The sequence below is a fragment of the Haplochromis burtoni genome, unplaced genomic scaffold, assembly GCF_018398535.1.
Source record: "Haplochromis burtoni strain Fernald_Lab_line unplaced genomic scaffold, NCSU_Asbu1 Contig_22, whole genome shotgun sequence".
Lineage (NCBI taxonomy): Eukaryota > Metazoa > Chordata > Actinopteri > Cichliformes > Cichlidae > Haplochromis > Haplochromis burtoni.
The window spans coordinates 3,281,982-3,296,584 of record NW_024582383.1 but is presented as its reverse complement, the minus strand read 5'-3'; the positions used below and the strand labels follow the sequence as shown (position 1 = coordinate 3,296,584).

Here is a 14,603-nt window from a genome sequence, read left to right as displayed (position 1 = left end):
TGTGTGTCTGTGCGCTGAATCTGTACAGTTTATGGATGCAGGCTTGCATTAGGTAATAACTTAGCACTTCTCTTTTTAAAATATGGTCACATTTGGCTCCAAAACGCCAGAATGACAGAAGCCAAAATCTTGACACAACAGTCTTTGAGATGCACCGTCTCAAAAACAACAGTGACAACAGCCACGTTTATCTTTGATATACAGTCATGAGAAAACCAAAGTTCCCATAGGACTCCATCCAGTGAAAAACTAAATACACCCTAGCTTCTTTCATAAGAGTTAGCAGTTAGCAGCCATGTGGGGCTAATTGAATGCACTTAATTAACCGATGATCAACTACTGTGAACACTTTTTTAATATTATAATATTATGTTTTTGCATTTGTCCTTATTCCACAGTGACGGTGGAGATGGACAGGAAAGTAGGAAGAGAGCGAGGAGCCCAGCAGAGGACGCTGAGCCCTCAGGCCACCTTCACAGAGTCTGCTTCTGATTGACTGGTCAGACACATTTACACCAGTGGAGTACTGGAGGTCATTTAGTAAGCCTCTGGCAGCACTCGTCCCGTTCCTCCTTGCAGATGCAGATGCTGGTCCCATCAGCATCTACGTTGCCTTCCCATTATGAGAGCAACGTAATGGTGTGCTGAAAGAGGCGTCTTCCAGTCAAGTCCTCTGTAGGAGTCAGGTTAGACACGCCTGTCATGCTGCTGTAGATACCTGCCCGTCTCCTGGAATCGCCCCCATGCTCCTGGGACTGTGCTGAGAGAGACCAGACTTTCTGGCAATAGCACATATTTATGTGACATCTTAGAGGACTCGGACTTGTGCAGTCCCTGTATTGTCCTCATGCAACAATTAGGGACACTGAGCCAAGCAAATTCAAAGTGAAACGAAAACAGTCAGAAAAGAGTGTCAGTGGATTCCACCTGTTCAACCAGTTGTATTTGGAGGGCTTGTCTCACTAACCTTCTAACCTTCTAATGTTAATTTCATTAAGAGCAAAGCTGCTGAAACTGATCAACAACCCCCTCTGCTACCTTTCATCGCTCATCCAAGTGACTTCTTCAGTCACAGCCGACTGCAGATTACAACACAGAGCGAACACCATCCCCACTGACACAGCAGCCAGGGAGGCAGAAGAACATCAAGAAGGCCCTGAGTAAATGTGGTTACCCCAGCTCGACGTTTGTCAAAGCTGGGAAGGCTCCTAAAGAAAGCTCCAGCTGATCCAGGAGAGAAGGACAACCGCTGCCCAAGTGAAAACCTGCAGTGATCCCGTACGTGTCAGGAGTATCGGAGCAGCTGAGACGCATTTTTACTAAACACCAGGTCTCTGTGGCTTTTAAACCCCAAAACACGCTGCGCCAAAAACGGGTCCACCCCAAGGATCGGGTCCCCGACACAAACAGAGTAACATAGTAAATGGTAAATGGCCTGTATTTGTACAGCGCTTTTCTAGTCCCTAAGGACCCCAAAGCGCTTTACACAACCTGTCATCCACCCACTGGTGATGGCAGCTACATTGCAGCCACAGCCACCCTGGGGCGCGCTGACAGAGGCGAGGCTGCCGGACACTGGCGCCACCGGGCCCTCTGACCACCACCAGTAGGCAACGGGTGAAGTGTCTTGCCCAAGGACACAACGACCGAGACTGTCCAAGCCGGGGCTCGAACCGGCAACCTTCCGATTACAAGGCGAACTCCCAACTCTTGAGCCACGATCGCCCCTGTACACTGTTAAGTGCAGGAGGATTGCCAGGATTTATACATCGGGGAAACCAAACAACCTCTGGCGAAGCGGATGGCACAACACAGAAGAGCTACCTCGTCAGGCCAGGACTCTGCAGTCTGTTTACACCTACAGGCCAGTGGACACTCTTTCAATGATGAGGATGTACACATCCTGGACAGGGAGGAACGCTGGTTTGAGCGCGGAGTCAAGGAGGCCATTTACGTGAAAAGGGAAAGACCATCTCTGAATCGAGGAGGGGGCCTAAGGGTACATCTTTCGCCATCTTACAATGCTGTGATTGCAGCCATTCCCCAACTCTCTGTGAATGGGACTCATGGTTATTGATCAGTGTTCATGACAAAGTGCATATTAAAGATCAATGACCTCACAGCCCATTGTTCATTCCTTATACAAACTGTTAATAAGGTTGGGCAAACCTGCATGTGGTGACTGAAATAGTCACTGGGATAAGTGACGAAACATTTCTCCCACTGGGAACATTTTAAGTTTCATCAAGTTGCCCAGTGAGCCACGACAGTCAGCAAGCGTGCAAAACCCAGAAGTAGGTCATCTACATGGATTATCCTGCCTTCATGTGTGCTTCTCTTGCTGTCTCATGCTTTACATAGAATGACACGAGGGGTCTTGATTTGGGTCCAACCTCTTTTTTTCACCACAGGCTTGATTTAAGATTAGCTGTCTAATCCACAGGCCACGTTAGACTGTGGCAGAGTTGTTATGTCAAGCTAAAGCACACTTACTGTACACACCTTTGGCCACAGAAACAAAACCCTTAGAGAAGGCAAATAAGCAGCTATGTAATAACCCAGCCCTCAACACTGGCCAAGCAGTAAATCTTAGACACTCTTCGGGATCTTAAACTGCTGGGCTGTGAAGTCACGGCAGTAAAATGCAGCGTTACTACTGGAAACACTTACAGGACCAGAAAAGAAACTTACCCTGATTCGACAGCTTTGTAATAACATGAATTCTGTCGAGTTCCTCCGCAGCCATGACAGAAATCTCTGTCCAAAGTTCAACAGGAAGTGTTCTTTCAAGACACACCTGCCCAGGTGGACACAGCACGAGATAAGAGTGCAGCTGGGAGCATTAGGGCCACATTAGGAACAATATCAGTGATTATTTTGAGAATAAAGTCGGAACGTGCAGATTACACTTGATTCCAGACGAACTGCCACGGCTGTTGCATCCTTTACAACAAGCTTAGTGTAGATGGCTTTATGAAACACGTGTCATGCAACACATCCTCTTTATTGTACGAGGATGGAACCGCTGATAACCTTGCATCTGCCATTCTTGATTTTTAGTTCCCGAACACTTCCTTTAATAACTTATTACTCCCGAAGCGTTGGAATCTTGGCTCTTCATACAGTAAAGACACAGAGGATACAAATAATCAGGCAAAACGTCAGACACCACGTGACAATAATAAACGTGTCATTTCTGTCGGTAACGTCACGACGCTCGTCTCTCGCTGCTTCACGAAACGTCACTACTAGCATGTCTAGTTGATTGTATTCACACAGCATGATTCATAGATACAAGTCAAAGTGCTTCACAATAAAACCAGAAATATAAAGAATAATATGAAACTATGAAAACAGGACTTGAAAGCTCGTCTGTGTAGAAACGTCCTTTCCACAGACACCTTGGCACATTGTTTGTGTGGTTTTGTGCCAGAACAGGAATCATTTCCTTTGTAATAAAAACCGTCTCTGAAGCACGAGTTCACTGACTGAGGAGGTTTGTCTCTGAACAACTAGAATCTCCACTTTGACCTCAAAAGGATTAAAAACAACAACAAAAACAATAACAACAATAATAAGCCCGGCTCATCAATATTCTGGCACGCGGACGGCAACATTAAATATAGAAATATCAACAGCAGAAGAACGATGCCGTTTACTTTGTATCCACGTCAGTCACGATAAATGAACCGTGGCGCCGATACAGTGAAGACAGCTGCGCGGTTTTTCTTTGCAGATTAATTTTCCATTCAAACACATCCTGTAAGAATTCAATGTGAAGCAACATGAAACACAAAGCCTTCATTTATCCTTTGCTCTTCTGGTGTGCAGCACATTGTATCCTGTAGCAGCTCCACACAGACGGATGACGTTAGCTTAACTGTCACACTGGCTCATCTGATGCTAACAGCTGATGAAGGCAGTGAGGGAGGACACTGGCTGTGTCAGCAGAAACTGGGAGAGCTGGTTTAGAGTTCACAGCTCTAAAAAGAAAGGATGAGGGAGCCTTGTAGTTACATATTTATACTTTTGTTACAGCCGCTAACAGATATGTTTTTGTAGCTCAGATGTTGGCAGCAGGGGACAATGATCCAGGACACACAACAAAGCACCGTCATATAATTTAATGTAAACTCACAGAACCATGGTTGCACAATAAACTGTTTCTGCAGACAGATGTGATTTCTTTAAAATACACTCACTCATGTTTTTGCAAGACAAATCAAAACAGCACAAAAATGTAAATGCAGAGAAGAAGCAAGAAGGTCCAGAGGGCAGAAGAAAGCATCCAGGTCCACGTAACACGGAGAGCAGAGAGCGCTGACCGTCCTTAAAACAAACACCGGTGCCTGTACGCGTTTCTGTACAGTTACTAAATCATGAAATAACATCTTTCTGAGAACATGGTGGCATCATCACGGGTCTCTACAGGAAACCTTTTGCTTTGCTCTCGTTGGGCTTTATTTGAAAAAGAAGATATTTTGATATATAACAGCACAATAAATAAGGACTGATTAGGATACACTTACTCTTTACTCAGACACTTTTCATACACGAACACACTACAGTGAATCTAAAGGAGGGGGTATTATTACTGAGACATGGAAACGGCCTGTTAGCAGAACCAGAGCATGGTGACGTGTGCCTCAGTGACGAGCAGACTCTCGGGGGTAAAACTCTGCCAGCGTGCTCTGAGGAATCCTCTTGAGCATCTCCTTGGGGAAGATTCGCAGCAGCTGCCAGCCGATGTCTAAGGTTTCGTACACCGTCCTGTTGTCGTATGGGCCTGACACACAGAGCAGTCACAGTTAGCAAAACACACCAACACATCCAGTGTTACAACTGCAGTAAGCTTACATGTAGCTTCTATCAAAGGTGCAGTTTTTAAAACAGAAACGTGATGCGAACACAATGAAAAAGCCTCTCAGTAAATTCAAATGCATTTATATAGAAACAAATCTCCACAGCAGTCGCCTCCAGGTGCTTTATACTGACGGTATAACAGTAACACAAAGAGCACGTCAGTCACTCGCTGATTAAACACTGACATGAGGAAATCGAACGTGTGGTGCACTCCACAACGAAGTACTCTGGAGAACGTCATACACCTTTTTATCGTGCTTTCATTTTTATTTTAACCCAAGCTCAGTTTCTCCAGACCGACTGTGAAATGATCAGTGAGAGCTGAGTAACCTGCAGCGGTCTCAGCCCCATCACTCACATCTGCAGAGCCGCCTCCATACAAACTGTGACGTGTGTTTCCCACATACTGCTGTCGGGATGCACAGGAACATTCCTCTCTGCTACACTACTGGAGTCTATTAGTGTTGAGAAGAGGAATAAGGCTCTGTATTTACCAAGAAGATTACGCCATTTTAACACGTTACTCACTCAGAGGGAAGAAAAGAAGGAACCCTCACAGATCAGTATTTTCCAGGAACAAACGTAACCTCAGACATACAATAAATGCCAAAACAGCTGCAGGTATTCGCAGCAGAGCGCTCTGACAGAAGAAAACAGCCATCGTTTCATACGTTACATGCTGATTACAGGCTGACCTCACCGCTGTGAGATAATAACTACATATCTGTTGTTTACTAAACAGTAACAATCTTACAAATCATATTCAAAACAAGTAACAGACTGCACTGTGACTGCAGTGCAAACACTGAGCTGAGCTTCACAGCAGGGTCCAACGCACGAGGCTGACAGGTGGTGATCGTAAAGACGAACCACCGTCCAGCATCCGTTTAAGACCTGAAGGAACAGAGGAGCACCTCTGAATGTGTCCCCAAGTGCAGTCACAAAACCCCCCAGCACTACGAGGAAGCTGACACGATGGAGGAGGAGGGGCGAGACACACCTTCAAAATAAAGGGCCCTAAGATGCTTCAAATATGTGGAACTTTTAAAATAAAAGCTATCAGTTAGTTGTAGCCGTTCAGCGTGCCCTGCTTTCCTCCTTCAGCTCTTCTAACCAACCTTTTTATAAATACTTGAAACTGACGACTGAGGCTATAAACTGAATCTAATAAAGGTGTCAGTGAGGTCGCAGATGAAGGAACATAGGAGAAAACTATGTGAATAAAATGCTGTAATGAAATGTTGTGTTCTTGTGTCGCGGACACATTCCTGTTACACAGTGTGATACAAAGCTGCTGTCTGTCGGTGTGCAGATCGCTTTTCTTACCCTGAGCAATAAAATTCTTCTCAAACTTCTGCAGGAACTCCAGATACAGCAGATCATCCGAGGTGAGCGCCTCTTCTCCCACCACGGCCTTCATGGCCTGGACATCCTTACCGATAGCGTAACAGGCATACTGCAGACACACACACACTCACTGCGTGAACTATTACTGCTGCATACCAACACTGCTGCCCTCACACACATTATTCATGGTGCAACGTGCGAGACGGTTTACCAGCTGGTTTGACACATCGGCGTGGTCCTTCCGGGTCATCCCCTCTCCAATGGCAGACTTCATTAAACGGGACAGAGAGGGCAGCACGTTGATAGGTGGGTAGATCTGAAAGACGTAGGATGAGGTTACAGGTGTTACTGGATATTGTGGAAAAGCACAAAGGGCAGCTGTTCAGCTCCAAATGAGAGAAACAGGCCGGCTCTTTAAAAGATCTGTCTCTGTGCTGTGTCCACACTGCAGCGTGGTTTCTTAGGTCAGACCTGTCCAAACAACTCTGACCAAAGTCTGATTTAACTGGGATGAAAAGTCTGTGTGTGGAACAAGATAAGGACAAACTCCTCAGCAAGCTGTGCTCTAACATTCACAGCTCACAGTCCCGTGTGTCCCTGCTGCTGTCCAAAAACACAGCAGCTGAGGTAGAGCACGCAGGGAGTCTTTACTGTGAAATGTGCAGGATCATGTAGTTTGGAACACACTGAGGAGGCTTCAGTCTAGCTTCGGTTTACAGCTTCGATCAAAACCTTAGAGGAGACTCATGTCAAACACGTCGCAGGTTGAGGAAAAACCACACGTGCAGCACGTGGATCAAAGACTCTCCTTCTGGCAGGTTAGCATTTCCTGTCATACTGACTTTGTCAGACAACATAAAAAAAAACACCCACAAAACTTTTCCATCCATCCATCCACTTCCGCTGGAGCCTATCCCAGCTGTCAGAGGGCGAGAGGCGGGGTACACCCTGGACAGGTCGCCAGTCTGTCGCAGGGCCAACACACAGGGACAGACAACCATTCACACTCACATTCACTCGCACATTCACAGCTAGTGGCAATTTGGATTATCCAATTAACCTATCCCCACAAGCTGCATGTCTTTGGACGGTGGGAGGAAGCCGGAGTACCCGGAGGGAACCCACGCAGACACGGGGAGAACATGCAAACTCCACACAGAAAGACCTGATGGTGGAGTTGAACTCAGGACCTTCTTGCTGTGCGGCAACAGTGCTAACCACCGTGCCACCGTGCTGCCCAAAAACCTTTACTTAAAAAAAACAATGTTTCTGTTTGGTCGAGTGTCCATCAAACATGAGCTACATGCGTGCAGTGAGCATGTGCTCTCGGTACACAGACTGATTTCTGCAGTGACAGATGTGACACGGAGGACCTGGGCACAACACGATCGTCTGCAGACATCATCAGTTATCATTATGTTAATATTGTTCTTCAGGTTTTAAAGTGCGGCGTGTGAGGCCACAGGTTCAAAGCCCGGACCGACACATACCTGTCTGTTGTGCAGCTGTCGGTCCACATACACCTGGCCCTCTGTGATGTATCCAGTCAGATCAGGAATTGGATGAGTGATGTCTGTTCAAAGAGACAAATGCATTTGTTGGACGTGCACACTGGAACACGATGACTATGAAGACGTAGCTGCACCAGCACAGAGAGGCTGTGTTACTCCAGAGCAGGGAGCCCTTTGTAAAAGCCAACACAATCACCCTCCCTGCAGTGCTGTGGGGGGGCGGGTCATGTTCAGACAGGAGCAGGCTCTTCATACATGTTCCCATGGTAACTGACGGCATCAAAAATGTCTACTCATTCCACTTTAGACACCTCCTCCATTAATTCAGTTGCCTCGTGGGCAGATTAACTCGTTTAAGGACAGGTGGATGAGTGACGACCACACACAGGTAGAGACATGAGGCTTCAGCTCAGAGCTATGGCAGGCGGTGTGCTCTCACCATCGTTGGGCATGGTCAGAATGGGGATCTGGGTGATGGAGCCGTTTCTGCCTTCCACTCTGCCGGCGCGTTCATAGATGGTGGCCAGATCTGTGTACATGTAGCCAGGAAACCCTCGACGCCCGGGTACTTCCTCTCGGGCAGCAGAGACCTAAAGGTGAGGACGAGTTGGGGGAAGCAGACAAAGGCTGTAAAGAGACATTCCCTTTATATTTGAATCTCATCTGGGAAAAATGTTCAGGTTGTGTCATTTATTTTGGTCACTGGTACTGGATATAGTCTAGTCTTTATTGGTCTCACTGGCCAGTCCAAACACTTTAGACTTGTTACGACCCGGCTCAAAAGCCGCAACATAAAAAAGGAGACGAATACCAGAGTGTAGGTGAAACCAGGTTTTATCTTAAAATGGCATATCAGGTTGGCTAAAACGGCTGGTGCCACCGAGGCAAAGACTAGGGAGCTCCCTGGGAAGCTTGCCTCAGGTATGCTTTTATCCACACCTGACTAGGTGTGGCCAATTAGCACCAGCTGAACACACTGAGCAGATTAGAGGCTGCAGAGGGACGTAACAGACTGGTTACAGTTAGCCACAGATCTGCAGTTATTTACCACCCATGGGAGGAAGCTGGAGTAGACAACACAAACTCCAAGGTCTGAAACGTTGATGTGAGGCGACGGTGCTGCTCACCACTGTGACCAAGGTTAGGGAATGATCCCGTCCAAGTCAATATGTTTGGAAAAAGAAACTTTAAAAACTGACAGCTGCTATATGAGTGTTTTCACACCTGACTTAAATTTGGTCTGAAACCAATTCAGAGGTTGGCACATCATCATTCTGCATCCTCGGGTAAACGGGCTGCAGCACAGGATTTGGCATTTAAACTGAAGACATCAAATTATTGTAAGACTCAAAACAAAGACAAACACTAGTCTTTACTTCTGCAGAGTCAAGTGATGCTGACTCTTCCATTTCGGTTTCAAAAGAGGCAAAGAGCTGGTTGGAAATGCTGCCATTCTGTTGGAGACCCTCTACAAAAATGACCAAAGCAAATCTTTGTTCTAAAAGTTCACCGGATTCAGAGCAAGAGGGAAAGAAAATGGATCCTATTCACCTGTGGATTGAAAGGTTGATGGGCAGTCTCCACGATGCTGAACAGCAGAGTCAATGCAAAATTCAACCTTCACGCTTGTGAATGGAAACAGAAGTTAAATGTTAATGTCCCGGCTCTTTGTACACGCTGAATTACCCATCGAGCTGCCCGAGGCTCAGTTGACTATTGGTGCAGACGTACATGTGCCAAGGTTATGAACAGCAAACACACATGCACCCTTTAAAAACCCACACTGTGCTGTGCCAACATATTGAAACAGCAAACTGTGCAACACAAAAGGATTATTACGGAGACACAAAAGAGTGAGTTGAGAGGACCCGACTCCTCGCAACAAGGAGAAAGGAGGGCAGTGGGTGTGAGGGGAGTGGGGACCGGGGGGGTCCATTTCCTTTTAAAGCCAGACCTACAATAATGAAGTTAAGGTATTTCCTAGTAGACTGAAGGACACATTATCCTCCCTTTCAGCAGGAGCTCACGACTTTAGTGAGTCTATCACCTTTGTGCTGATGTTGCTGAGGTTTTACACTGGAGGGTGTTGACTTTGTGCCAGAGTGCAGCTTGAGAGAGGATTCAGTATTTACCACACACTGCTGAATATGTGGCATACATACATATGTGTGCGGCAGAGTGAGCGAGCAGATGGAAAAGCTGCATGTAAACTGAATGTGAAAAGAATAGGACACAATTAAAAACAACTTCTAGGATTTAACACTGAGAAGAAGAACTCGCTGACCACGTTAGCTTCTACAGATGAGCCTGAAGGGTTATTCAGCTGATTTATATTTACCTGGGATATGGCAGCATCTCAGGTTTCCTGCACAACATTGCTCAGTAAAGCCTCTGTGACAATGGATATATAATCCACCAACACCCATGAAGGTCTGGCCTTTGTTTTCACTCTCAGAGGTACAACGTGCATACAATGACACCGTGAAAAGCCTCTGGCAACAAATATCAGCCATGGAAATGTGAGAACCTAAAGGTTCCCCTTTTTATGCACAGCAGCATGATGACACGAGTTGATGTTGTTGTGGACACTCCAGCGACACAAATGAACCAGCTGACCAATTAACATTAATTTAAACACAAACAGTTGGACGTCTTGCAATGAGGCAGAAGACCTAATGCAGAGCTGCTCCCTGATCCTGTAAGTGTCACTGTCCACACATCAGCTCTTTGTCTTCTCCGTGCACCTCGGAGGCTGTGCCAGAAAAATGTGTTGCTATCTATGAGTCGACGTTGTCCCCATGTAAGCAGCGTTTAAGTGTCCTTTGGTCAGTGTTAGGGAATCTCAGTGGTCACTGTAGGCTAAAGAATCCTCAGCCAAGAGTTGCTCGTGAGGTTAAGACTCACGTGAAACACCAAAAAACATTTAAAATGTGGATTCGTCCTACCAGAGTCGTCCAAAGACTCTTCAGGTCAGAATGGTAAATGTAAAATTATCAACCTTTCATAAAGAAGAACCAGTAACCACGACGACTGTGAGCCCGGGTATGAGGAGTCGTTGGATTTGTTTAACACACTTATCTGCATTAAAACAACCAAACCAGCAGTAGAGTTAGTGACCTTAACACGCAGGGCCACCGTTGCCCTGGTGCGCCTAACTTTTTCAACCGCATCGCTGAACACCGCAGTTTTACATGTGGGAAACTGCTGTCCACACAGACAATATTGATTTGTAAAAGATTAACCAACAAGCTTGTGCTTAAAGTGCTTAAAGTGCTTAAAGTGCTTAAACTGCGTTGGCTCGCTTTGGTGATACTGTAGACAAGTTAAACGTAATCATCACATCGGCTCCTCTGACGACCTGCTTGCCACTGAAAGGCCGTGTTAGAGGGGACACTTGGGCATTTATCGCAGCACATAATGTGTTTTCTGGATACACTGTGCTTTTTCAGATGGCTCCGTGTCAGAGCTGGCTATGAGTTTCAGAAGGATCAGGCCTTAACAAAAAAGTTATCAGTAGTTCTTTCCACCTTTTTACCCACAGCTACATCCACTTCTGTCGGGCCGAGGCTGCTCACTACGGCTGGCATCATCACTGATTTCTGTAATGCACTCGATTCCGATTCACGAGGTCCTGATTCGCTTCAATTTGATTTAGCCTCAGACAGTCAGAAATATTATAATTCTGATCGTTTATCAGCACTGATACATGTGAGCCTTCATCAGAGGTGTGAGCATCACAGCAGAGGCTTTAGTGTCAAAGTAACTGAGGATAAAACAGAAAAACATGAAGGAGATTTTCCTGTTTTCTATAGCAGATCAACTTTAAAATATTCTGCAATATTGCATAGTTTTAAGAAGTTTACATTTCTTCAGTATTGAACAGCAGAAATGAGGCTTTCTCGTCCGAGCGGCCGACAGCGCTGTAAACAACGGTAGACTGGAGGGTGATAAGCGAATGAATGATGCAGGAAACAGAGATTTGAGACGGGAAACTGTTCTCGAAGCACAGAGAGAGCTGTGCAGGAAGTGTGATTTTATCGTGCTGGTAGCAAAGCAGCAAAAGTCAGAGGGGATTCATGACGACGTTTATCAAATGTGGAGCGCAGTTTGGATCTTCTTTTGCTGCTGCTTCAGTGAATTTTGGTTGGAGAGAGATAAAACCTGCAGCTCAGAATCGAGCGCAAAAAAGACGGAAACACAAAGCGCCGACGCATCAGAGTCAGCGAGCTGTCGGCTCTCAGCCCGACGGCGTGTCCGTGTGAGAAAGCTGATTGTGATGCGTCGGGTCCGCTCTGTGTTTACGTTTTTTTCAAAACCTTGAACAGCTGGTCACACCAAAGATTTTTTTTTTAGTCGCATCATTGAAAAATATGGTCGCACTCTAGAGCCCTGAATACAGAGAATTAGATTAAAACGTTGTGACTCACTGGGATTTGGCTTTTACACCAATGTTATTTTGACAAACAACACCTAAACATTAGCTGAGCCAAAGACAGTAAAGGCAGTCGTACCTCTCTCAGAGCTTCAGCGTAGGAGCTCATGTCGGTGAGGATGACCAGGACGTGTTTCTCACACTGGTAGGCCAGGTACTCTGCCGTCGTCAGCGCCAGGCGGGGAGTGATGATACGCTCGATGCTAGTTAGCCGCAAGAGAAAAGTCAAGATCTTTAGTAGCTCTCAGTCCACGAGACAAACAAGTAACACACACAGCAGCCCACATGTACAACATCAGCCAGACTACTGCTGGAGATCACTTCTTACGTGGGGTCGTTGGCCAAGTTGAGGAAAAGGCAGACATTGTCCATAGAGCCATTTTCCTCAAAGTCAGACTTGAAGAAACGAGCCGTTTCCATGTTGACCTGAAACAGATGCCATAAGCATTTCAGAAATCATCTCTGGAACATTAGTGGCTTCACAAACTGTGAGGTGTCCTGGAGAGGTGCAAGAACGTCTGAAGGCATGAAGGTACTGAAAAGGCAGCAAAGAGCAGGAGCGAGCCATTCTGTCACGAAGGGAACGTGATGTTTGTAAAACTCCACATAAAGACTTACAGTTGACGTCATTAATATAAACACGTTCATCATCCTCCTTCCTTCAACTCAGAAATGGAAATTCGATTACTGTTCCATGTGGTAGGTTCACAACATTAGTACCAGGAGAGTAGTTCAGTGTCAGCAACGCACACAGCTACACAGACATGTTATTTACCATACAGCACATGTGAGTGATGGCTGCGAGAACCACAGTCAACCACCGGTCAAAGTTCCTCAATGGACTTGATGTTATACTGTTAGACACGATGAGCAGTGCCAGAGCCGCGACCTCAGGCACAGTCTGACCAAAACAATCAGAAACACAGGACGACCCCGGGCGGGCCGCGCCCAGGACGTCCCGGACGACCCCGGGCGGGCCGCGCCCAGGACGACCCCCCCCGGCGGGCCACGCCCAGAACTTGGACATATATGTTTTACTTACACCTGCAGTCGTATTGAACAGCGATGGATGGTGAAGCCGTTTATCTCTCTGAACTCACAGAATCCACGTTTGCACTGTGGTGACTGCAGGTACTTGATTACATTGTAAGTCTTTTTGAAATGTAAGTCTGTAACTGTAAGAGACTGTAAGTCTCTGGCTAACACTGCCAAATTGCACTTGAAAGCCTCCTCCAGCCTGTGCCGGGCTGTGCTGTCATATCCTCCATGTGTAGCTTTTCCACCACTCTGGCTGCTCCAGCTCATCGTGATCCCTTTGCTTGCAGAGCTCGTCAGCACTTCCCCGTGGTCAGACGTCGTTGTTCAGCAGGATGTCCATGTGGTCCAGTAACAGACCTGACAGTGGTTTAAACCTGCAGCCATGACTTTGGTCACAATCTGAATGACAACATTCATGCTCAGGGAAAAGTTTGGTGCAGGCTGTAGTGAAACTAGGGCTGCCACGATTAGTCGACTAGTCACGATTACGTCGACTATCAAAATCGTCGACGACTGATTTAATAGTCGACGCGTCGTTTGAAGCTTTGTAAGATCCAAAAGACGCAGGAATAAGTAGCAGGATTTAAGAGTGTAATAACGGACTGAAACAGAAGATGGCAGCACTGCATGTACAAGGATGCCAGCTGCCGTTAAACCCCGAAGAAAAGAAGAAGCTGTGTCCCAGAATTCATAGCGCGGCCCATGCTCAGTTTCCAACAATGGCGGCAGCTAGTTAGTTTTAATATTACTCTCTATTATTCTTTCTGGGTCACAAAATAAACGTTTAACATATTTTCAGGCGAGAATGTAGCTGTGTAAACCTCAAATATCTGCTCAGTTTATCAGGACACCACATATTTTCAAAAGCGCTCCGACGTTTTCGGAGACGTCTGTTACCCACTAGCTCGATAGCTAGCCGGGGGCTAGGTCACTAGACCGTGAGAACACCGGACTCCCGGCAAATCGTTTTCAAACCCACCGCCGTCTTTCGCTAGCTCAGGTTAAACATGATATATAGAGTCACTTAGATAACTTAAAAATGTTATTGTTTGGCTTTTTTAGTATTTTATTTGTTCCTGAGTAAATCGGTTTGGCTGAGATTAAAGTTATAGTTTTTACACAGCTGAATAAACGTCAAGCAGACAGCTGATTATCAGAAGTGTGAGATGCTCGAGAATATACTCCGGTGTCCTGTTATATTTTAGATAGCAAGGAGTTTATTAAACTTCACCGAAACAATCTGCAAATTTCATTAAAATTTAATAAACTATCATCTTGTCTTTATTTTTAGTTAGCACAGACCTTAAACACTTAAAGCTGTAAGCTAATGATAGTTATATAAGAGCAGATGCTGCTGGTGCAATAAGCTGTAGTTTTACGTCCAATGGATGATGATCTGATTAGTCGACTAA

General features: G+C 46.0%; 2 protein-coding genes across 2 annotated transcripts in view; both read right to left on the bottom strand.

Annotated features, from left to right (window-relative positions):
* shtn1 (shootin 1) overlaps nt 1–3,991 on the bottom strand; it is a 40,155-nt gene extending 36,164 nt beyond the window's left edge. The window contains exon 1 of the mRNA XM_014332009.2: nt 2,692–3,991. Coding sequence (XP_014187495.1) covers nt 2,692–2,746 — 55 coding nt within the window. The 5' untranslated portion in view covers nt 2,747–3,991. The remainder of the gene's footprint in view (nt 1–2,691) is intronic.
* Nucleotides 3,992–4,109: 118 nt separating this feature from the next.
* atp6v1ba (ATPase, H+ transporting, lysosomal, V1 subunit B, member a) overlaps nt 4,110–14,603 on the bottom strand; it is a 36,967-nt gene continuing 26,473 nt past the window's right edge. The window contains exons 8-14 of the mRNA XM_005917031.3: nt 12,482–12,579; nt 12,233–12,356; nt 8,161–8,311; nt 7,701–7,783; nt 6,422–6,526; nt 6,190–6,319; nt 4,110–4,786 (exon numbers count right to left, since the gene is read on the bottom strand). Coding sequence (XP_005917093.1) covers nt 4,647–4,786; nt 6,190–6,319; nt 6,422–6,526; nt 7,701–7,783; nt 8,161–8,311; nt 12,233–12,356; nt 12,482–12,579 — 831 coding nt within the window. The 3' untranslated portion in view covers nt 4,110–4,646. The remainder of the gene's footprint in view (nt 4,787–6,189; nt 6,320–6,421; nt 6,527–7,700; nt 7,784–8,160; nt 8,312–12,232; nt 12,357–12,481; nt 12,580–14,603) is intronic.